The following is a 25,404-nucleotide window of genomic DNA, read 5'->3' as shown; positions in this document are numbered from 1 at the left end:
TGCTGTCGATCATGGCCTTACAATGACTGAAGGGTGCAGATAAAAATTGGGAGATCCTCAATAATTCAAAAATGTTGAAACAGTCGCTTTCAATCAATATCCCACATACAGTAATGTGTAAATTTGTACTTTTGAAAGGAAATATGTCATACATAAGAAGTGCAGTCTTCTGTATTTCAGTACAGTAACTGTCATCCAACCTGTAGCCATAGTTTACATCAGGAAATACTACAGTAACAGAGTGCACTGCTACACTTCACACTACATGTAATACATTCCTACAAAAATAAATGCACTGTATAAATACAAATGTTCATATACTTTTTTTTTCTATGTACTATTGACTCTTATCAACAAATATCAGATTTGTTTTTTAAATAAAACCTTAATTTCCACGGTTGACTGTCATTGTGAAAAAAACACGATGACAAAAATACTTTATATTTTGGTGGCCTTGGCCAAAGTACTGACACGATAACTAGGTTTTGAAGCATGAATGAAATGTTTTGGGTGAGTAACTACATTTTGCAGACACGCAATAAAGAATGTTAAGACTGTTTCGAAAAAATGTGCCAAAGCAATTGAGAAAAACTGTAACGCATTTTTTCTTACAATTTAAATTCATTTTTTCTTTTTTCCTGTTTTTTTTTTTTTTTTTGAGTAAACACATTTTGCTCCAAATAATAAAAAACATAAAAATAAATAAAATAAATTACACAAGAATTATAAAATTTTCCTCTTCATCAAGATAGATAGATAGATGAAAGATAGACAGACAGGAAGGAAGAAGGAAAGAAAGAAATAAAGATAGATAGATAGATAGATAGATAGATAGATAGATAGATAGATAGATAGATAGATAGATAGATAGATAGATAGATAGATAGATAGATAGATAGATAGATAGATAGATAGATAGATAGATAGATGGATGGATGGATGGATGGATGGATGGATGAAAGATAGACGGATAGATGGATAGATAGATAGATAGATAGATAGATAGATAGATAGATAGATAGATAGATAGATAGATAGATAGATAGACAGACAGACAGACAGGAAGGAAGAAGGAAAGAAAGAAATAAAGATAGATAGATGATAGATAGATAGATAGATAGATAGATAGATAGATAGATAGATAGATAGATAGATAGATAGATAGATAGATAGATAGATAGATAGATAGATAGATAGATAGATAGATAAATGGATGGATGGATGGATGGATGGATGGATAGATAGATAGATGAAAGATAGACGGATAGACGGATAGATAGATAGATAGATAGACTGGAAGGAAGAAGGAAAGAAAGAAAGAAAGAAAGAAAGAAAGAAAGAAAGAAAGAAAGAAAGAAAGAAAGAAAGAAAGAAAGAAAGAAAGAAAGAAAGAAAGAAAGAAAGAAAGAAAGAAAGATAGATAGATAGATAGATAGATAGATAGATAGATAGATAGATAGATAGATAGATAGATAGATAGATAGATAGATAGATAGATATAGATAGATAGATAGATAGATAGATAGATAAATGGTATTATCCAGTATTTTTGCTCGGTCTGCATCACAGGTTGTGAAGGGTTTATGAGGTACAAACTGTTCCAGACAGCAGCTTCTTTTCATGTGATTTAATGCTTTTTGGTTAGACTGGTGTCTTCGCCTTTCATAATCCATCAGTTTACAGTTTTTTAGGTGATAAAAACAAACAATGCAGGAAGCTTTGCAGAACTTTTCTGACACCCTGCTTGACTACATCTTGCTTTCAGTCTCCAACACAAGTCTATGAGCTGCACTGATTGTGTAAAACTGAATTATGCAACTCACACTGCTATCCCTCCCCAAAATAGCTTACAATCTCATAACTGCTGAGCTGAACGTTTGCATCTCAAAGAGCTATTCTTACTGAAGTCAATACATTTGGATATAATTCTCCTGTCTGCAGCAAAGCTGAACAGCTTCTATCTATAACACTCAGAAAGATAGTGATGGACCTGACTCAGGCCAGTTTTAGATCACCACATTTGGCACTTTTGATTTCTGCATGGCTTTTACAACAACAAGTGATGTTTAGTGCATGACATCAAGGTGTCAAAGCAGAGAAACTACAGGTGTAGTCACCTTTTGTCTTCGTTTCGTTTTATTATTTCACGCCAAACAAACGTCTTTGTAGTGACTTAAGTGTCCAAATATCTTTGGAGGCCACTTAACTGCTCATCTTTCTAGGTCCACTTTTACAGTATAAACAGCATGCAAACATTTATACAAATCTGATATCACATGTCTGACTGGGGAAGCACATCTGTCAAGACTTTTAAGATTTGAAATAACAATGAAATAAGTGGTCACACTTTATATTAGGTGGCCTTAACTACTATGTACTTACATCAAAAATTAGTACAATGTACTTATTGTGGACATATTGTATTGCAAAACACTTCTGCTGCTATTGAGGTGGGATATGGGTGAGGTTAGGGGCAGGTTTGGTGGTCTGGGTGGGTTTAAGGGTGGGTTAAGGTGTAAGTGATGGGTCAACAGTGTAATTATAAATGTAATTACAGAAATGAATTACAGATGTAATTACATATAGTGTTTTTTTTAACATAAGTACAATGTAAAAACATGTACACAATAAGTGCATTGTATCAAATTATTAATTTAAATGTAAGTACATAGTAGTTAAGGCCACCTAATATAAAGTGGGACCAAATAAGTTATTAGAATACTTTTTTTTTATATATTTCTTTTTATTCCTTTATTTCCAAAGATTAAACAAAACAAATACTATGATAACATATAAAACTTTTAATTTCATTCATTAATTTACATTACGGCAATTTAAATTTAGAAGGAAATGTAATATGATCAAGTGTCATAAAAATATCATGCAAAACTCTTAATGAGAAAATAAGCATTATGAGTGGGGGAAAAACAACCCAGACATGTTCTTTAATCAGATTAATGCCTCTGAATAAAGCAAGCGTGTTAAAAACCCCTAAATCCACATGAAGACACACTCAACAAACATCAAAAATCACAGTGAAAACACACATCAATCGTTCAAATCATTATTTTATTTTAGTTTGTGAGTAACATGATGGATTTTTCCCAAACAGTCCCAGCAAGACCAGAATCATCACCCAGACTCATGATCCTAATTTCATAACTTCAGTGATGCCAGTAAATCACTCAATCCATTGCTTTCCCATCCTTCTATCCATCCACACTATTAATTACCTACAGAAAGAAGACAAAAACAGCCCAAAGCACAGGTGTACAGACAGGACATTTACAGTTGGAGATGATGCCCATCAGAGAAAGCAAAGAGAGATATTAAGAGCAGAGCAGCAGATATTGGCCTATATATGCATGTGATTTTATTTCTCAGTTACCTTTGGAAGTGCCAACTCTTCGTTAGTCTTGGGGTAGAGCTCACGTTAGGGCATCACGCCAGACTGTTTTGATGAGTAGGAAGAGATGAGGCTACTAATAGTGCCCTTTTCATATCTTAGGGGTCAAATATTTAGGGGCAGAGTCAATGGGAAACAGTTGAGGAAATAACTTTAACAGCTTGCTTTACACCCAGGACGGTTTTTCCCCCCATGTTTTCTCTTTGAGTGACACTTACTAGAAAACTGAGTGTTCAATGGTGAATCTCACTAAGTCCGTGCCACATTTCACCTTTCTCCAGAAACGCAAAAGAATACGATACATCTTTCAAAAAAAATGAAGCCTATTTAAGCACATTCTTGTTAGTGTAATATGGAAAAACTTTATAAATAAAGCTGTTTTTGTAAGGTTTTGCACAATTTATTTGGTTTTCTTTTGCCTTCAGGCTGAAATGTGACATGAGATTCACCCTCAAACATTTGAAATGGAAAAATCTTGCATTAAACAGTCACTTAGTCCTTGTTCTTCTGTGGTGTGAACATAATTGGTTCATTGAAATGGAAGCTGCTACTGCTGCTGCTAATATTGGCTGGACAGGATATGACATCACAGTGAGAAAAGATAAAACGGTTCCACAGTTACCATCAGACAAATAATGCAATGAGGGCAAGAAAATATAAACTGTCAATCATCCCGTTATTGGGCTGAATAGGTTAGAATCTACATCGGTTCAAGACCAGAAAACACATTTGTACAGCAATCCATGATTTAGTAAAAAGTCCATTTGAATAGCAAAAAAAACCAAAAACGTATTAGACAAAACTCACAGTACATTCACAGAAAAACATATTAGCAAATCTTGTGTCCTACAAGTAAGGCAGTACACTAGAACCTATGAATCTACCTGGCATTCTCCCTGGATACCTTACACCACGTCTGGATGCGTTAAGGTCATGGTTTGGCCTTTTACTGGACGCCCAGTCTATGCCACGACAAAATGATGAACCTCATCGAGTAGAAAATAATGAAAACATCTCATTTATACTTTAAAACCTAGGTGTATATCCAAGCAATCAAGTGGCCGGTTTTATAGTTTATAATGAATATATCCAATCAATGGCTTCTTGAGTAATTCTAGAACAAAGGTCTGTAAACCTTACAATACCAAGTGTGCCATAGTGTGGTCATGTGTTAGGGTTCAGGAACACTGTCTGGAAGTGTGTGTGTGTGTGACAGCTGAAAGTAGGAACGGGATCTTTACGCAATCGTCGGATGCACAGTTCAGGAATGGTAACAAAGATTGTGTTTCCTTTTTAGTTACAGAGAAAGTTTCTATGCTATTTGAGCGTCATTGTCACTGTGGTAACCATCAACATCCTCAAGACCGCAGCGTTTCGCTCTGACCATCATCATGGCGGCAAGGATGGAGAAGAACGGGGAAGGAGGGGACGTGGGAGTGAGGGGAGGGAAGATGGAGCAGGACCGGGAGCGGGAGGAGAGGGATATATAGATTCAGGAAGTCCATTAGTCCTTTCTCAGTTTCCTGTTTCTGGGAGACCTTCTCAGAATGTCGTCCTCTGATTTCTACACAAGAGAAAATTACTTTGTCAAAAAATAGTGAACAAATGTCTTTCTTTTTTAAATATATTTGGAAACAACTTGCAATGCATTTCTCAATCAATCAGCAGTAAAGCCCTACTTGGACGGTATTTATTTCTCATCATGGGGTTAGTCTACAAAAAGAAATGTGCAAGGCACCTCAGGGATACAATTTTGTGCATTCAGATGATGCTTTATTCACGCTGAGCTTTATAATCCTACAAACCTCGCAAATGCACTTCTCACGTAATAAGTCACATGTTCAACATTTATTTAAATGTCCTATTAATAACAGGAAATCTGATGCACTATGGTTTAAATGGTTTTCTGTCTTGCATTTTAAATTTCCAATGCATGTCAATTTTTTAAATGTGGAAATCATCAGAAATAAGTTAACACACCCTAACACAACCTTATTTACATAAAGCAAACATTTGACCAGATTACTTGGTTGACAATGTGTGTGACCATGTGTGCAAAACATACTTTAAAATTGTATTGCTTACTTGCTGCCATAATAACGGCCAATTTCAATGGCCTGTTTAAATGATTTTGTTCCATTTTCATCTTAACAACTCCCAGTCACCGTAGTGGAGCAGTGACTTCATATTATTCTTGTAAACAGATTCCAGCATCTCAGTAATAAAAGTGTCCATGTTTAAAATGTGTTTAAATTCATGTTTAAAACAATACGTAATTTGAACATGAACAAAAACATTTTTACACGGGCAATGGGAGAAAAAGCATTCTTGATTCAGGCAGCAAAAGACTAGCCTCTGTATAAACGTTAACAACAACTTATTGTCCCCATGAGAAAATTATTGTTTGATCAGAAATGAGAGAAAAAACAAAGAAATTCGCATTATCCAAAACAAACAAAATCAGGATCTCTCTGGGAAAATTAAATGGCATTAAACACACCTAACTCATCCTAGTTTACATGAACACACAAAATGCATCAGAAGACGTTTCTGTGATGACGACAAATTGATTTACTAAAATAAACCTGATCTTCCAAATCCACATCCAGGTGCCTATTAAAAAATGTTCATGTTGCTAAAGAATCTAAACGACAACATTTGCTTATAAAGTCTCAAGATGTAACATTTCCTATGGGTTTCTAGTGGCATAAGATGGCTCTACCTCATTGGATGTATTGTTGTCTTTGCTGTCATTCTCTGCGGCCTCCTCTGCTTCTCCTGCAGAGTCCTCTTCTTCACTCCTTGCTTCTGAAGGAAGAACAACACAGAATTAAAGAAAACAGTTCAACCTTCATAAGGTCCAAACCCAAGCCCCGAAAGAGAGGAGAGTGTAAACAGAACTAGAACTAAAAAAAAAAAAAAAAAAAAATAGAAAGAAACTCTTCCCACCAAAGAACACAACTGCTGTGACTGGTTGCATTTGACTGTATGAATGATTTAACAAAAGTTGTTTATCTATCAGACCTGGCTCCTCCTCCTTGGCTTCCTTTTCCTCCTCCTTGGCTTCCTCTTCCTCCTCCTCCTCCTCTTCCTCGACTTCCTTCACATCTGGCTGTGGTGCGTCTGTCTTCTTGTACTCAGCAGCAGATGTGGACTCTGAGCTCTTCTGTAAGGCACAGGATGACATTTATTCTACAGATGCAGGCATACTTTAAGGTCAGGCTTCTTTAAATGACACACACTTACCTTTCCGGTGCAGCAGAAGACAATGATGAGCACCAGAGGCAGAGCCACAGTTAAGACGTAGACTATCCAGAGCCAGGGTCTCTCTTCAGCAGCTGTTATCATCTGATTCACCACACCGGGCTGTTAACACACACACACACACACACACTTAATTTACTAACACACGAGTACAAGAGTCTAATACAGACAATTAGTGCTGTCAAACAATTAATCGCATCCAAAATAAAGTTTTTGTTTACATAATGTGTGTGTGTGTACTGTGTATATTTATTATGAATATATAAATGCACACACATGCATGTATATATGTATATATTTAAGAAAAAGAAGTTGTTTATATATAGTATAAATGATCAATATAAATATATACAAATATATACTGTATGTGTATGTATTTATATATACATAATAAATGTACACAGTACACACAAATAGTATGTAAACAAAGACTTTTATTCTTTGTGAACAGTGAACAGCACTACAGACAATCTATAAAGGGGTGTGCACACCAAAAGCGAATTTTATTATTTGTGCGAGTAGATTATATATAAAGTCAATGCAAAGTTGTGAACAGATGCGAATTCGGGCCGGGGCGACACAAATGATGCGAATTGGGTGATCACGATTGCCGTGAACAAGAGATATTTGCCTCGATCACGTCTTGTGTAAGTTTAACATTTTTAACTCCGGTGGGAAATCGAGCGAAGAGCTCATTGACATGCCCAGTTTGACATGTTGTTGTTGTTGATGTGCATGAAGACACTTCTCATCGCGCAATGTTTTTTATTCGTGATGCGAAAAACATCCTGCGAATAATCTAGAGCAATTAATGCAATGCTAATATTTGCTTTGCTTTTGTTGTGCACATAACATAAGAACTTTGCTTTTTTATTTTTTGAAATCAGGAAATCATATTATATCATGCTTTATATATGTGCACTGATCAATCAGTCCTTCGTGAATGTGAACTAAAGTCTTATGGGTCTGGAACGAGATGAGGGTGAGTAAATGACGACACCATTATTGGGTGAACTATCCCTTTAAGTTAACCATTGAGGGTTGCACTGTAAACCCTTAAACCAAGTGACTGTCTTTGATGTTGCTGTGACAAAGTCATCATGGCTGATTAAACCAACCACAATCAAAGCATCCACTCAGACAAAAACCCACAGGCTTCTGCTAGGTCCGTTAGCCAGGGACAGAGCTGGCCCTCGAGTTTAACATGCAAGGCATGCCTGGAATCCACCTTTGGGGCAAAAGGCATTTGCACAGTAGGAATTCTCATGATAGCCAGCCAAAAAACAGCTAATCCCAGCACACCGACAGAACCAGAGACATTCCCCTGGGATCCACAACCTGCCACACCAGAATTTACTTCCGAAAATGACTCAGCGCTGCCTTCTGATTGGCCGCCATGACCTGGTCATGTCTTTGCTTAACACAGCAGTAAAAGATTTGGCTAGACAATTTAAAAAAAGATTCTGAGACAGGGTTTGTCGTAAGACAAAGTGCCAACCGCACCATGTTCTGCAGTCACACATTATGTTTTTGACTGTGTCTAACTGAGAGCCCTGCTATATATACACACGATACATCCTGTAGGGCTCTGATTTCTGCAACGGGAAAAACAGATGGAATCGCAGAATGCAGTAATAAAAATGAAATTTACTGCCAAACACAATGTCATGGAATTTGGCACATTTTTAATGAATAAACCAAAAGTAGGGCTGTACAATTAATCAAATGGCATTACGGTCTAGTGTCTGTGAATATTGAAGCGCAAAAAGACTGCTTTTAAAATATGAAGTCTGTGTGAAGAAGTGTCATGGTTTCATCAACTACACATTGACAACATCGTGACAAAAAAACAAATAAGTGCGCCATATAACTAGATTTAAAACAAAAATAATTAAGGTAAAAGGTAACACTTCACAATTTGGTTCTATTCGTTAACTATATTTAATGCATTAACTAACATTAACTAGCAATGAGCAATACATTTACTACAGTTATTATTAATGTTTGTTAACATAAGTTAATAAAAATACAACCGTTCATTGTTAGTCCATGTTAGCTCAGATCCATTAAATAACATTAATAGATCCAAATTTAGATTTGAATAATATATTAGTAAATGTAGGAATCAATGTTCAACTAAGAATAATAACTGCTTTAGAACTCATTTTTAATTGTCAGTTCATGTTAACTAATGGTATTTTATTGTGAATTCAAAAAAGTGTGTCATCAAAAGTCATGAACCTTTAAAAAAAAATCTAAGAAAAAAAAAGAAAGAAAACGTCAAATTTGGAGAAAAACAACAGGGCCCTAAAAATGTTATTTTTCTTAAACATTTAATAAACGGTCTTTAAATTGCGCAAGTTTTCAATTAATTAGAGATGCTTTTATAGAAAACAGAATGTGAAAAATGGAATTGGGGGAAAAAGATTTCATAGAGCACTGTGCATGTCAGCGAAAAGGTCACTTATAGCTCCAGACAGCCAGAAATTCATCATGCATGAACCCTGGGATTGGGCCACAGGCTCATACTGAGCTCTGGACAGATATTTACTGCAGTGTAGAGATTCAGAGGTTAGACGTGGGCTGTGTGAAGGGCACAGGGGGACGAAGAGCTGTGGCCTCACTGTGTGTGTTCGCTAGAAATGCATACTGACCTAACAGACTATTCACTTTGCTTCCATCTGGTAAGCGCTTCCGTAGCCTGATGGCAAAAACTGAGAGACTTAGGAGGAGCTTCTTCCCCCAGGCCATCAGGCTCCTAAACTCTAACTCTGTGTCATAACATCACTTGACTCCATGTAAATATCACCATATCAATAGCTATTCATAATTTTTCTACCTCATATGCTGCCTGTACAACTTTTTTTGCACATTCCTGTTATATTACTATTTATGTCAACAACATACTGACCTGCACATTTATATTTTTTTATCTTTTATTCTTATTTTTTTTTTTCTACTTTTATTTTTCTTAATATTTGTCTATATAATTGCACTGTCCTTGGAGCGGACCTGACTTGCATTTCACTGGTTATACTCTGTATAATGGTGTATGTGACGAATAAAAATCTTGAATCTACTGAAACAGCAGATCCGTGTGTTCATATGTACTGTGTGAATGTGTGTGGGTTGATGAGAAGACGGCTCCACGCCCTGTGGAAGAACGTGCCTGTCATGTGAGAAAGTCTCAGGAGTAAGTGGAAACAGATTTTCAGAGCACTGCTGAGTGCATCGCCACACACAACTAACACACATGGCATCCCTTACAACATGCGAGTCAGAAAAACAAGAAACACAGACAAAGGAAAAAAAATGAGGAATAAAAAATAATTCCACAATTATGACTTCTTACTATTGGCATAAAGTCATATAGAGGTCAACAAAAAATTTGTGCCAAGCTCTATATACTATAATTACTATACAATAATTTGTTGGAAGTCACACCACAAAAAAAAAAAACCTTGTACCATAAACCTCTAACCTTGGCAAATCCAGTGACTAATCCTTCCTCATACGTGTTTAATGTATCAGCCTAGCAACTGCTTCCTGGTGTAATTACAAAAACCCATGCACACTATTTCCAGGAAATAAAGTTAGCCGATTAGACTGCAGCTTGTGATAAAGTTACTGCTGATTTTTTGCATGCAAAATGCACTGGATGAGGATGTGCCTTTTTTAGTTAACTGTACGCTCTCATCTCACTGATGAGCGCCTGACTGAAGGAGAGGTAGAGAAGAGAAATGTAGAGGTGTCATACCTCTGCGGCTCCCTCAGCTGCTTTCTTCAGACCCCAGCCATCAGCTGCCCATCGCTCGGCCACATTACGATCAGAGGTGACAAAGAAGTTGTCAAAGAAGATATCAGAGGACATGGACCAGAGCTCCAGACCGACGGCACTGAATGGAGTCATACGGAACGGGTGCAGGTCCTCAAAGAAGTCTGGGTTAGGGACCTTCCTGGGCTTCCACACTCCCTGACAAATAAACAAGCGATTAAGACGTTTACATTTTCAGAAGAAAACACCCTTAAGTTAAGAACTAATTTAGGGCTTTATTTAAATCAATACTCAAAGCTCACAGACTCAGAAATCACCTCTAATAATAGGGCTGCACGATTTGGGGGGAAATGGATTTTCTTGATAAAAACTGATATTTAAAAGTGATAAAATGCGATTAAAAAAATCCAGGTTTGCTGTGCTTGTCTGTAGGGCTGCACAATTTGCAAAATGTTTGTGATTATATCAATTTGACTATATAATAATAATAATAATATTATATAATTTATTATTATCTAATATAAATATAAAACAATAAGAATTATTACTATTGTAATATTAATAAATAAAACTATAAGAGAGCATTTAAGAAAAATGAAATAATGGTAATAAACCGCATTAACTGCGAAGCAAGCTGCTCTGAGACACTGCAGAGACCAGCGGATAATGAGCTGCTCACATGCCCATTCACACCAAGAATAATAAATACGATAATTATATTAGCGTTTACACCAGAGGATGATAACATTTATTTATCATCATCACCACTTTAAAGAGATAGAGAAGTGCATTTTTAATTTATGTGCACTTATAAAGATATAAATGGCCTTAATTTTAGCCCTCTGATTTGAACACTCGGTCTACCGTGAGACTTCAATGTAAACTCCCACTGTTATGATTGGCTAAAATCTTTGCATTTGATATGTGCACTACATGTGGAACTTTCTCAAACTTTTTTTTGATTGCTCCATTTTCTCTATTGATTCTCCATTTCTTGACCCTTGCAATCAATTATAATTTTGGTTTTATTAATCAAACAAAATGCAAAAAAAACCTCCCCAAAAACAAGATGCAACAAGAAGCTAATTACCTGATAATTAGGGTTGTCAATCATTGGTGGCTTCCACTTGCCCTTGTAGTTGGGGTTGTCGATCATTGGTTTCTCCCATGGGCCGCAGCCGGGGGCGGTTTCACAGGCGGGATTGGGGATCTGAGGTGCTTCCCACTCACCATCCATATCCTCATCCCTAAAAGAGACGAGCACAGATGTAGTGCAGTTAGGAAAGAAAACCTCATACACGACATGGTCCTCATATTTCTATTTCAGGTGCTCTCTTGGTTAAGGCTATAATTACAAAAAATTAATCTAGATCATCACCCCAGGAGTCCTAATTTCTTCATTAAAATCAGTTCACTTCACCACTGTCCAACACATAATCACTCAGTCTTTTACATGATACAGAGCGACTGTGCCTTCATTACAATGCAGCTCATTTGTATTTATGTCTCTATATACACACGTGGTCAGAATTGTTGGTACCCTTGGTAAATATGATCAAAAGGAGGCTGTGAAAATAATCTGCATTGTTAATCCCTTTGATCTTTTATTTAAAAAAATTCACAAAAATCAAACCTTTCATTGTAGAATAAGAATTTAAATTGAAGGGAAATATCATTATGAAATAAATGTCTTTACTGTCTATATCTAACAATTAATAAAAAATTATTAATATATTCATATTGCTGCTAACTTTTTAACTGAAATAATAAAAAGTGAGATTTTGTCGCAATTTGATTGGATTATGACAAGTAGACTTTTATAATTATTCATATTATTAATTTAAATTTTATATAAGTTATTATACAAGTTTCTGCAGAGGAGAAGAAAGTTATTTTTTAATAAAAAAAAAAACAAATTGTGTGTTTTTCATAATTTTCAGTAATCATGCACAGTAATGACTTTTAATGTAATGGAGAAAATCTTACCAGTCTTCTGGCTTGAGGGCATCAGGGTCACTGACGTACTCCGGCTCATCGTCCAACCAGCCGTCGGGTTTCACAGCATCTTCATCAGCAATCTTAGCGGGAGCGTCTTCGTCCCTAAATTACAAATGCATCAAATCATAAGGATATGGACCAAAGGTGATGCTTCTGATCCCCAGTATAACCCACACAGATATTCAGTGTCCAAATACCCACACTTGAGAGCACGTGCGTGTGCGCGACAGGAAATAAGTGTGCAAGACTGTCCCAGGTCTTAAAAACGGCAAAGAGCAGGGCCCTTAACGTACACCAAATCCCAAATGTCCAATACCACTCTGGAAAAGACGCACTTCTACACGCACTTGTCGTCTTCATCCTCACTTGAACACTTGGGCCAAATACAGGAAATACGTCATATAAATAGTCAAGTGGTCAAGTGCAAAGACCACAAGTGTGGGTTTTTGGACAAGGCAAAAGACTCTCTCCGCCTCACCAGTCCTCGGGTTTGACGGCATCTGGATCCTGGATCTTGGGCCTCTCATCCCAGTCCTCTGGTTTGTGGTCATCAGGGTCCTCGATCTCGGCTGGGGGGTTGATGGGGGGAGTCATATCATTCAAGAGACTGCCGCTGTTCACCACCGTCTGGTCGATCAGGATCTCAAAACTGTTATCAGGGTTCAGCACTGCAGGAAAACACATTGACACACATGAGAAGACCACAAAAATTCTGTCCAACTTTCATATTTGATTGACGGGAAAAGCGGCAGACAGGCTAAACAAACATGTAAATTTACTCTGACAGTAGGTGGTGCTTTTGGAAGCAGGACGAGGTGTGTGTTGTTACCCAGTGTGAAGAGATGAGTCTTCTTGTCGGTGTAGTATGTACGGAGGTCAGAGTCAGGCTTCTTAGCATGCTTCTCCTCAAACTCGCCAGTTTTTAGGTTCTTGTGTCTAAAGATGAAGTGCAGTTTGTAATCCTCACCACACTTATCAGGCCCAAACATGATGGTGTACGGAGTCTTATCCACAAACTCCTCCTGTGAGGACAGACAGGGAAGAGGGAGGTGAGGACGACACATTCAATTCTTATGCATTAAGTATCGTGTCCAGCTCATATGCTTTCAATAAACTATATAAATACACAGCCATTGTTTTGGTCACCCTGATTCTAGATATAATCATAACAGGTCAGCACTAATTAAATACAGGCGAAAAGGGTCCAGAATGTTTTGTGATTGTATCACTGAACCCATACATGGTGGTAATCAGAAATGCACGTGACCACATCATATGTAAGGGTGTGCGATACATATCGTCTGCGATAATGATTTTTGCAAAAACCATTCAAAACACCCCTACAGAGAGCACGCATTCATTACGTGAAGCCTAGACACAAAATTCAAGATAAGTGGACAGAAAATGTATATATTTATAGAATTTCATATAGTTAATCAATATCACAAACAGTGCTGGTTTTTTTCTCCAAAAATTCCCATGATTTCAAAAGTAATATAGATTTTTTACAACAGTTCAAAAAACAACAAGTTAATTAAGAGACAAGTTTATTGTATTTTAGACACCATATTGCCTGTTTTTGCTCTATTTCGACAACAAAAATAATTCCAAACACAGCCACAGCGCTCTGAGTAACAGTGGCAGCGCTAAGGGGGCTATAGCCCCATCAGAAACTTGCTTAGCCCCGGCACAGCCCCCCAAAAGATTTCCCTGTTTTTTAACTCTTGGTGTCACTCTCACTAACACTGAAAAATAAACATTAAAAAAAAGTGCCTACTATGTGGCCTATAAACAGTTGATATTATGGGGGAGGGGTCAAGCAACTCAAGCAACGTGCAAACTTTGCGCAAGACGGTGAATGTCAACTCACTATAGAGAAAGTGAAAGAAAGAAAAAAAACAAACTGATGGCTATTGCTCTCTGAGACAACGAAAGACAAATCTACTCTAACATATGCTTATAACGGTGTATAACCGTCTTAAATTATTCCCTTAATATTGCTTTTGTTGCTTGTATAGTGAAAAACATGAGAAGAAAGTATTTTGCGTTAAACAGGTTGTTTTTGAAAATCAGTGTCTGAAATAAAGCTGCTCTGAATTGTCATTGATGACTGCAGTGTTAATCCTTTTAATTATAGGCCTATAATTCACTGTATAAATTAATAGACCCCTTTTAAAAAATATTTGTAAAATTATTTTCAATGAGGAGTAAGCTAATTTTATTATCCTCACAGCGCATCATCATACGGTGATGAGCTATGAAATTTATTTTAAATTAATTGAAATTAAATTTGCGGGGAAATAATTTCATGTAACTTAATAATAAAAATAATCTAATAATAATAATAGGCCTAATATTAAGATGAATGTAACAGGCGTACATTAATTGGAAATGTTAAATCTTCTTAATATTTTCCATTTTTGATGCTTATCTCTGGCTATCATTGACACATGATACCATGCAAATCAGCACGGGGAGGTTATCACCCGCAATGTGCCCGTGTGGAAATAGTTTTAGGAATTGTAAAAAAAATAAAAAACCCAAAATGGTAGTTTTTATTGAATTGAAAAAAGAAAAAAAAAATCCCAACTTTCTCTCATTTCTACATTCATTCATAAATTATATTACTTTGTAAGTGTCATATTTGGCAGTTGGCATTAGTATATTACTAATAACAGTGGCATATGAGAAGTTTAATTCCACAGAAAAAAGTTAAATATGCCTTTTTTGAAGCTGCTGTATATAAAAAAAGTGATAGCTAATGTTTAGGCGTTCATTACTTTCTCTCAACTTCGTTTTTTAGCACCCCCTCTATTCAACGTTTTATGATAAATATATCAAAACATTATGCATTTGTAATTGCAGGTTAACATGCATTCATGTTCTGCACTAAAAAGTAGCATGTAAAACCATCTAAATGCCACTTCAGATGCAGCTTCTGTGTTTCCTCTGCACTGCAAAAATGAATTTTACTGATACTGATTTCATTTGCTTGGTAACAGCCCAGATGTCTTATGTTAATTCACAGATTAAATGCAAGAATTGTTTTATTATTGGAGATAAATGTAGGAATTTGACTAAAAAGATAATGAACACTTTTAGAAAAATGTGTTTATAAAGTAAAAAATTGCCATAAAAAAGGTAAAAATCAATTTAAACTTGATTTAAAAGAATTTCTTTCAGTGTGAACTGACCACCACACAGAATAAGAAGAATAAGTGAGCGGTCCACAGTATTCCTTAAGATACCAGCACAATAACACACTCAGAAAAATATTGTCTAATTGTCGTTACTGATAAAATCCCAGAAAATATCGAGATATTTTGTCATCAGTATCACACGCCCCTAACCACATGTAATGGAAACGCTCATCCGTCCTAAATGTGCCCTGGACTGCAGAGTAACCCTCATTTACTGTGATCATTCAGGGATGTGTAGTAAGAGTGCACACCAAAACGTGCCAGCATTGTACCAAATCACACAGATCACATTTAGTAAATGTAAGAATAACTGGTATCACTTCAAAATATGAAACAGGGCCAGGAGTCACATCTTTACATTTCAGCAAATTGACAGTCTAGGTTAGTTTCCTACAAATTTAAACATTTTTCAGGGCAGGTATAGCAGAAACTACTGCAATTCATCCATTCATCAGCACAATAAATATATAGACCATCTTACCAAGTCAAGATCAGGGGTTTGAGACAGCAGTTTAACATAAGCGCCGCCACAGTCAATGCCAGTCTGGAAGTTCACCTCATACCTGAGGAAACATGGCATTAGTATTATTTTTATATTTCAAGGCTTTGACCTTGGTGGATTATTTGAGTGCATGGTTCATTATCGTCTTGACTTGAGCTTCACATTAAAAATGTAATTTTCAGGCAATTTCAATGTACTATAATACTTGAAAACACAACGCAAATGTGTCAAAGAAAGAACTTTGACATGAGATTGCTGGCAATTTCCAACTCACATTTCATAAAATTTTAACTTCAATATTGTTTTTATACTCATTTCATCAGGACAGGCCAGAGTAAATTGCATACCAAGAGCAGACATGAATACTCACTGAACGATGAGCGGTTTGGTGTCAAAGGTGAAAGGTCGCAGTAGGAGAGCAGAGATGGCGTGATGCTTAGCTTTAGATTTCAACACCAGACCTTTATCGCCTGGGAGTTTAGTGTCCTTCATCTCCTCAACCTCCCATTTACCTACACGCAAAATAACACGCCACAACCTCAAGATCACCTCACACGTGCGCCGTTCATGTGTTGTCTGCAAAATACTTTTATATTAAATGTCCTCAAGTTTTTAATTTTTGGGGTAATTCAAACAGAAGTTCAAACTATTTGAATAAAAACATCTTTAAAAAGTCAGAAACAACACATCACAGTCTGGAACATTGTTCTGAGATTTATTTCATTTTTATATTTATAGGGGAGGTCTTAATTGCTTTTATGCTAAAGCAAATCATTCAGGTATCCACACCTTTTCTAGACTTCAGATGAGCAGAAAATAAAACAGCATATGAAGCTTACCATCATACTTTGCAATTTCCTCATCGATGCTATCTTTCTTGGCCTGGGATAAAACCCATCTAGACAGTAAAAAAAAAAAAAAATATTCCAACAACACTGTCAATACTTGACAAAGAAAGGCCCTTTTTGCTCATATTTATGACAAATATCTTCAAATGTTACACACTACTGTTCAAAATGTTAGTGTTGGAAAGACATTTTCAATATATGCTCTCTCTGTTGTGAGGATAACAGACATCTTACCCATTAAGTGTTCCTTTATCAAATGACTCAGCAAAGTAGTGCTCTCCCATCGGCTCTGGAGCTTTATATGTCACCTTCAATAAAGACGTTTGGGGAAGATGTTAACCTAGTTGCACCTGCATAATACTGTTTTATATTTAACAACATTTAGGCTTATGTTACAGGGAAGAAATAGAGTCAATGAGTTTGGAATGATATGAGAGAGAGAGTAAATCTGGACAGAATTGAATTTTTATGTGAACTGGCTCTTTAAGTGACATGATTGATGATGAACCACTGGCAGATGAAATACCTCAAACAAACACAGACCACCCACTGCTCTGGCTAAATCTCAATGATAACTTCCCAACAAGCATCACGTCTCACTGTTTGAGAAATTTAAGGTCAAGGGTCACTGATGTGGATGCTATTTTGAGCTGATTGTACCTAATGAGCTGTTTTAGGTCACCATCAACATCCCCTGCCCCTGATCAACATACGAGTGACAATTCAGCAGAATGAACTGAGGGCTACACGTTTGCATGTTTAAGCATGAAGCACATTTCTCAGTCAGCCGCAGTCTGAGCAGGCATCGCTCTTACCGTGGGCACTGGTGGGGAAGTGGGGGCTTGCTGCTCCTCTTCCTCGATATCTTCCTCTTGCATGTCATCGATGGCATCTTCCACGTCCATCTCCATGTCATCGTCCTCCTCCTGCGCCCTCACATGACCCATGAGGCCCAGACACAGACTCAGAGAGAGCAGCGCCACACATAACCGCATCTTCAGCTCCATAGTCTACAGACACAAGAGGGAATGCATTAGACATGGGTCAGGACAGTCCGCTAGTTGTCTAGCAACTCTGATTAGTTGGTTTATGATGTTGGCTGTGAGTTTTCTTAAAGGCATAGTTCATGGCAGCAAAAATGAAAACTCTGTCATCATTTATTCACACTCAACGGTTGATGGTCCTGCTGACTTTCATAGTATGGAAATCCACCGTGGAAGTCAATGGGACCAACAACTGTTTGGTTATCCACATTCTTCAGAATATCTTCTTTTTGTGTTCAACAGCAGAATGAAACTCACACAGATTTGGAACGACATGAGGGTGAGTAAATGTTGACAATTTTCCTTTTTGGGTGAACTATCCCTTTAAAACATGAAGGTTTCTTTAAGATTGATAGTTTTTGAGACAATATATCAACTAGTAGAAGTCTGAAAATGTGTAGTTTTGCACATCCTCAAACAATCACTCAGTTTTCTGGAAAACGATCCAACATTTTCATCAAGACCAGTATGATCATGCTGCTGTGACATCTACACTAGACACTGTCACTATAACAGATTGAACAAATTAAACAGTTCATCACGTTTATCTGTGTGTGTTAGGGGTCTGGACGCTTGTCCTCAAGGCTCAGACAAATCTAACCGACATCAAAGAACTAGCAGCAATGAAAGGAAATGTCCTGTCGTCTCACATTGCCACTGGGCTACAAAGTTGAGCTTGAACAATAGAAAGACCAACTGTGCCTGTATGAGAGGAAATAACTCTCCATACCAGAAGGTGTAAGCTGATTCGCTGAGATAAACAGCCAACCAGAGTGATCAGTCCAACGGGCTTCACCAACAATTCAACATAATCGCATGAATAGAAACTTAATAAAAAAATGTAAAAGTCGGTTAAACTTTATCTTGGAGTATTGTGTACTTACAGTGTTACCCATGAAAATACTGGTAATATAAGGTAACTACATGGGTAGGTTCAGGGTTAGTACCTAACTATTGTAATTGCTATAAAAAGTACAAATGTTTGGGATAATGTTAAATTTTTTTTTTTTTTTTTTTAAAGTCTCATGTCCATAAAGGCTGCATTTATTTGATCAAAAATACAGAACAAAACAGTACTTTTGTAAAATTTGATTACAATTTAAATAATTGTGCTCTCTGAATATACTTTAAAATAATTTATTGCTGTGATGCACTACTCAGTCTTGTGCCCAGCGCTGGCAGACAGGTGCAGAGGCTGATGTAAAGAGGCCTGTAGACAGCAGTGGGCATGTTGCCATCTCAGGGTCCCCATGACTCCGGTCACTCAGCGATAGCAAAAAGGCGGAGTTCTGCAGCATCAGCCCCTTTTCTTTAATAAGATTTACCCCAATGAGATTACACACACCTATATCAACATGTCCAAACACACACTCCTCTAAAAGAACCAGCATTTTACCATAAAACGTGTTTGTGGTGGATAAAACCAAGCATTTGCCCTGTATATTCACCATAAGCATCATTTCAACTTAAGTATCATTTGGAGTGAGTAAACAGAAGTAAATATAAATACTCTAATGACCACCTCAATTACAAGACCCACAAGCCCTTGCTTTCTTTCTTCAGCGTAAGCATGTGATTACTGTCATTCGCCTCAAGAGCAGAGCTTTACAGCACTGTCAGATCATTCATCAGAGGCATCAAAAAACACGGCAAAAACCCTTAAACAGACAACACGGTCATGTTTGAACACACGCAGACGGTGTACCCCACAGACTGTTGTGCTAATGAGCTTAACACACTCAGGATTAGTGCGACCGAAGCAGCGGTGCCAACAGCGTCTGATAACAACACAGCACCATGGCAGCCAAAGCAAAACAAAACCACTTTCACAGGAGTACACACAAACTACAAGACATGACCAACCTCACAAACAAACCACATAAACTTGGGCTGCATGGTTTGAGGAAAACAAAAGTGATTTTTGTGATTTAAAAAAAAACTTAAATTGTGATTCAAAACTAGGCAGAATTCCCTTGAATTCCCAATAAAACCAAGGTTACTATACTTAAACCATGGTAACCACAAATTAACCATGGTTTTGCTATACTAACCATAGTTTAACTATGGTATTTGTAGTAAAACTGTGGTTATACAAATGGTAATCAATATGCCAAAAAACCATGGTTACTACACTTTTACTACAATAACACCATGGTTAATTTTTGTAAGGGAAAACCACCAGGAGCCCTTAAATCTTATATTTTGTTTAGGAGTTTTGGAGAATGGTTAGCGAGTTGCATTTTCAAATGCATGTAACTCAGAGTAGATGCAGAGATGAGCTCGCGAACTGCAAACCGAGCCACTCTTTTTGAGATAAAACACCGGATCAAGAGCTGCTCGTGTATATAAAAACACAGCACCACGATTCACTCTGAAACACACACTGCATGTATTTGTTTCACTGAATTTGTGATCTCACTTATTTCAAATAATCGTACAACCTTAGCTTTAACTAGCAATATACTGTATCATCCAGACCAAATAATCAGACTAGGGCTGGGTATCAGTTCACATGTCCCGATTCGATTCTTTGATTATTTGATTACATTCAGCAAATATAGCCTCTAATAAAACTGCATAACAGCAATATATTCCTGTCACAGTTTCTTCACGTTAAACCAAACTTTTATTTTGACGGGTTGCCGTGAAGAACTTGATGTGATAAATATCATATCACTGATATGATGGTAGTTTTCTCAAATTAAAATGCTAATGAAGTGACTCTCAGAGGAGCTGGAGATATTTGTGTTCATATAAAACACCGCGAGCATCGTCCGTGCTTTAGTGCGAGTGTAGTAAACAACTCCATCGCTCCATCTGCTGTTCATTCATTGTGGAGATTATGGTGCCTTATGCGTGATGTCAAATGCTTCCACAGATTTGTAGCATTACTACAGCATTTTACCTGAGCATTGGAAATCACGCATATTGCTTTGTTCTAGTCAACAATATCTCCGCCATAAGCACTGAATGAATGACAGGCTTTCCGTTGTATAACATCTAGTGAAGACTAAAGATAAGATTCACGTTAATCAGATCTGGAGTTAAATGTTTCTGAAATAAATACCAGAAAAGATCCATTTGTGGCTTTTAAGAATCGCATCGATGTCATTTCAATTATTTTTTGCCCAGCCCTAAATCAGACCGTATAGGCATCTCACACCCACCTGAACTAGGGTGTTGGTTTAAAAAAGCCTAACTTTTACTTTCCACTGCAAATATGATTTTTACCAATTTGTTACCATCTAAATTAATGTCCAAAAATTCTACATTAACAAACAGTTAACCACTGACAATAGGCCTAGATAACAAAAAACTGTTGTTCATATGAACAAATTTCACAAATATTGATGTTTAGATAAATACGACCAAGACAAGATTATTAACAGCAGAAGCATTCAGTAAACTTAGTACTGCACTCAGATCAGAGTCAGACCAACTCAAGCTAAGATTGAGATTACAGAAAAATGATAAGAGCGTGCGTTATCAAATCTCACTGAACTGAAGAGAGAAATTCACTTCTAGTGAGGCTGATCTTTAGGAGCAGGACATGAGAGTTGAGGATCCCCGGGGCTACACAGGGGGGAATGTGTGTGTGTGTGTGTGTATTGTAGCGGATTTGGGGGTCACAGGATGTACTCCTGACCCATCTGTTGCTCAGTGAACTAATGATCATGTGTGGGGGTAGAGCGATTACAGACAACGCCAGCACTCCATCATCAGCACTATTAAAGCTAATCAGCAGTTAACATTAGCATCTGAGCTAAACCAACGCAAGACATCATTATTAAATAGAGCATTTAGCAGAGACCCGCCGACTCATGCAACACTTGCTTAATGAATATTACTGTTTGATTTACATAAAAAAAGCAAAAAAAAAAGAAACAATTACTAAAACACTATAGTATAACTCAATGTTTCCCCTTCTTGAAAGACTGAAACACTGTTTTAGCAACAGCATGTTTCAGACCAACATGTTACTCAAATGAAGACAGTCTTTAAAATGATTAGTGCACAAGAAACAAAAAGCTCAATTTTTTATTAAAATTTCTTTATATTTAAATCCCAAATTTTGAAGGTCCCAGATTTTTGGACCCCTCACACTAATTAAATGAACACTATTTTCACACACACTCTAAAAAATGCTGGGTTAAATACAACCCGGTGCTGGGTAAATATTGGACCAAACACATGCTGGGTTGCTTTCAATGTTTAACCCAACCACTGGGTCTAAACAACCCAATCGCTGGGTTCGTCCATATTTTACCCAGCACTGGGTTGTATTTAACCCAGCATTTTTTAGAGTGCTACATTTACTCAAAATTAACATTAGATAAAGAATAACACGGAGAAATGGACAATTCTCCCGTCGATTTAGAAGCATTTAAAACACAGCGCACACACAAGTGGGAAGTAACACTTCTATTAATCGTCCAAGCAGACACAGTTATCGGCCAATATCAGCCCATTAATTAGACTGAAATACATCATTACAGAACAGACTCATAATTTCTACAAAGGATCATTAGAAGGGGTCTAGTGGTTCCTGTTTGCACACAGCAGATTCATTAGCTCTGGACTGGACTCCATCCTGCCCCCTATAAAACAAACAATTGGGACTGAAAGAAGAAGGCATTCAACATCGCAGTGCTAACGGATAGTGAGCTGCTTCAAATCCAGTTTGAGCAGAGATCTGCTCTGCTGATTAAATACGACTGATCCATTAGACCTGCCGCAGCACCCGCTGATGAAGCCCACAGGCTCCGACCGATCCACCCATATCAACCGCTCCGATCAGCCAGTCTTCTCTGGTCACTGCAGCGTCCTGCGGTCAGGCAGCTTTGCATAATGACTGACAGACAGACAGTATAAAACACTTTCCTACAGAGCTGTGCTAGTTTCATGGCTCTTTCTTTACACATGACAAAATATTACGTTGTATGTTGTAATAGACAATAAACTAATTATGCACAATATATAATGAAATATGTGAAATAAGTGAAAAGCAACACTGTGAATATCACAATGATTTTCATGGTTATATATGGCCATTAAGATAATTCTCAAGATTCTGTCATTAAACTAGTTTCACTAATAGTCCTTTTTTCACAGACTCGCAAGAATTAGAAAAAATATAAGTTCTGCAGTAAATGCTGTTGGAGTTGGTAAGCATAATTAATTTCATTTAATGAGCTAAAACTGTCTAAGTGAATCAATTCAAATCAATCTATCAGCTGAACTCTGAATAATCAGTTAACATCATTAAACTCAAGAAGTTTTTTGTGTTAAAATCTTTTCATTCATTCAGGTTTTATTCTTTTATTTCAATCATTCATGCACCTTGTAATTTTTAATCAAAATGTCAGCTGGTTCTTGCAAAGAAGGTGTTAGTAAAAAACATATTTAGATAGATATGTTTTGTTGTTGTTTATCACAATTCAGAATAACTTAGATAATTATCATCACAATACCAGCCATGCACAGTCAGCCAGTTGTTTTTGCGTTATAAACATCTTCAGGCTGATACAAGACTTGATCAGCATACTGCAGGGTATTCTGCAATAACAACCGGTCGATTGTACATTATATTTGTTGTTTATACGACTCAAAGTGCTGGTTAAATGATTGTCCAGAGCAGGCGCTCGTTATGTCAGACTTATATGTGATTAAACCACATATGGAGGTCCCAGCATGGCCTAACCGGGGGTTTGTTCAATTCAGCACTCAACAGTGAATGCATACACTGCCAGAACACACGGTTAAGCCTCTTTACACTGGAGTGCCACAGATCTGGGCTTGAGACGATGGGGGAAGGTCCCACAGAGCTTCCACACACAACCTTCCCAGAGTGCACCAGTGTGTCTGAATGCCTCCGAGCAGGATACAGGCCATAAAAGCAAACAGATAAAACTGCGTAGATAATTCAAACGACCTAGTTCATAGATATCAAAGACAAGGAACTTGAATGACAGTGTTAGGGAAGTGTTAAACTCCTTGACAAGAGTTACCACCTGGAAACTGATCTTTAGGTTAAACATAAAGGTCAAAGTTGAGCTCCAGAATCCGAAAACATGTAGTTACATGTTAACAAACCACTCTTGCTTATATTAACAGAACCATGCAGTTAATCTCAGCAAATAAGAAGACTTATACCAAGTGTCCTTTGGTTTTAATCGGACCAAACTTCATTTAAGTTTCGAGCCCATGCAAATGTATCCCTCGCGTGACCTCTACCTTAACTCTTAAAGGCGGAAATGACGTTCAACTGACATGTGCGGCTCTAGTTCAGCCGGTTTGGCTTTTCCGCATTAACTCGTATCCCCACAGAGCCTTGCTATTCCACAAACCACCATTTATGAACTCAACCCAACAGCAAAAGATTAGGTTGAGTGATATTTGATCAAACATCATGCTAAGTGCATATGCAAAACATTTAATATTAGAAACACCTACGAAATCGTACATCTAACTTTACTTCCAAATTTATATTTTATATAAAAATTATTAAACCTTACATGTGTATATAATAATTTTAATGTGCAGAGGGCAGAGCAAATGAAAGTAAATCGGTCACCGCATGTTTGACTAACTTCATTTAATTAATTCGCGAATCTCTCTCAGCAGCTCTGCCCACCCCCAACACCTGATAAAGACCACACTTCAGCTTTCATCTCACGATCAGTAACGTGAAGCGGGTTTCTGTGGTTATACGGCTGATTTTATTGACATGACACCTGTATTAGTTAGCTTAGCTCAAGCAGCTAGCTGACCAACTAGCCTTAAGATATACGCACATATTCTCTGTTTAACACTCGAGTTGAACCATACAATCCCGCTTACTTACAATAACACATCGGCAAACCATACTGCACATGAACTGAAAGGCACACGGGTGTAGTAAAGCCGATATTTGCAGGTTTAGTGTACTCACCCGTACTCACTGATGCAGTACTCCGCCTGCGACTCCAGCGCGTCACGTGTGGCTGTGGACGAAGCGTCCAGAAACAGAAGCTCCGCCTTCCACACGCATCCGATTGGGTACTGTACTCGGCGTAGACACGCCTCTTAGACATTACGAGATGGTGATTGGACAGATGTTACGTCTGTCATGGGCCGATGTCTCCGCCTCCGACCTACACCTCGTGGACACCGCTGATTGGCCGTCGAGGACAGGGAACTAGACGCTTATTGGACACATCTCAGTGGACGTGAAAGATGACGGATACTTAGGAAACAGTCAATTAGCTTTTTATTAAGCAATCTCTTAAATCACACAACTGTACGGTAAGAGCTTTATTTCAACGAGACATTGTATTTTTGCCTTATGTCTGTTCATATTGGAATCACATGACAGACAATATTGTTTGG

The 25,404-nt window shown here is 37.4% G+C and overlaps 1 protein-coding gene across 3 annotated transcripts; it reads right to left on the bottom strand.

Annotated features, from left to right (window-relative positions):
• Window positions 1-3,052: 3,052 nt before the first annotated feature.
• Window positions 3,053-25,021, bottom strand: LOC306883768 (calnexin-like). 3 transcript variants are annotated; one of them, XM_079439241.1, is made up of 15 exons: window positions 24,968-25,021; window positions 17,809-18,003; window positions 17,228-17,301; window positions 16,985-17,043; window positions 16,516-16,657; window positions 16,125-16,206; window positions 13,273-13,465; window positions 12,922-13,111; window positions 12,432-12,545; window positions 11,536-11,692; window positions 10,428-10,643; window positions 6,653-6,772; window positions 6,431-6,572; window positions 6,129-6,214; window positions 3,053-4,970 (listed from the first exon to the last, which is right to left on the bottom strand). In XM_079439241.1, the coding sequence occupies exons 2-15, from the start codon at window positions 17,998-18,000 to the stop codon at window positions 4,911-4,913; spliced, it is 1,827 nt and encodes a 608-aa protein (XP_079295367.1). In that variant the 5' UTR covers window positions 18,001-18,003; window positions 24,968-25,021; the 3' UTR covers window positions 3,053-4,910. The 3 variants fall into 3 exon arrangements, with proteins under 3 accessions (XP_079295367.1, XP_079295368.1, XP_079295366.1); XM_079439242.1 differs by having other exon boundaries at window positions 6,129-6,211; XM_079439240.1 differs by having other exon boundaries at window positions 24,881-24,969.
• Window positions 25,022-25,404: the final 383 nt, after the last annotated feature.

This window comes from Barbus barbus (genome assembly GCF_936440315.1).
Source record: "Barbus barbus genome assembly, chromosome: 17".
In the NCBI taxonomy this organism is placed as follows: domain Eukaryota; kingdom Metazoa; phylum Chordata; class Actinopteri; order Cypriniformes; family Cyprinidae; genus Barbus; species Barbus barbus.
The sequence above is the reverse complement of the archived record's forward strand: the minus strand, read 5'-3'. Positions and strand labels throughout refer to the sequence as shown.

Excerpts from the sequence above, each read along its gene's own strand:
- LOC306883768 (XM_079439240.1), bottom strand. The coding sequence starts at position 24,910 with ATGTGCAGTATGGTTTGCCGATGTGTTATT. Across the intron at positions 12,546-12,921 it reads GCCGTCAAACCCGAGGACTG|GGACGAAGACGCTCCCGCTA; the intron begins GTGAGGCGGAGA and ends TTTGTAATTTAG. Across the intron at positions 4,971-6,128 it reads ACAACAATACATCCAATGAG|AAATCAGAGGACGACATTCT; the intron begins GTAGAGCCATCT and ends TCTCTTGTGTAG.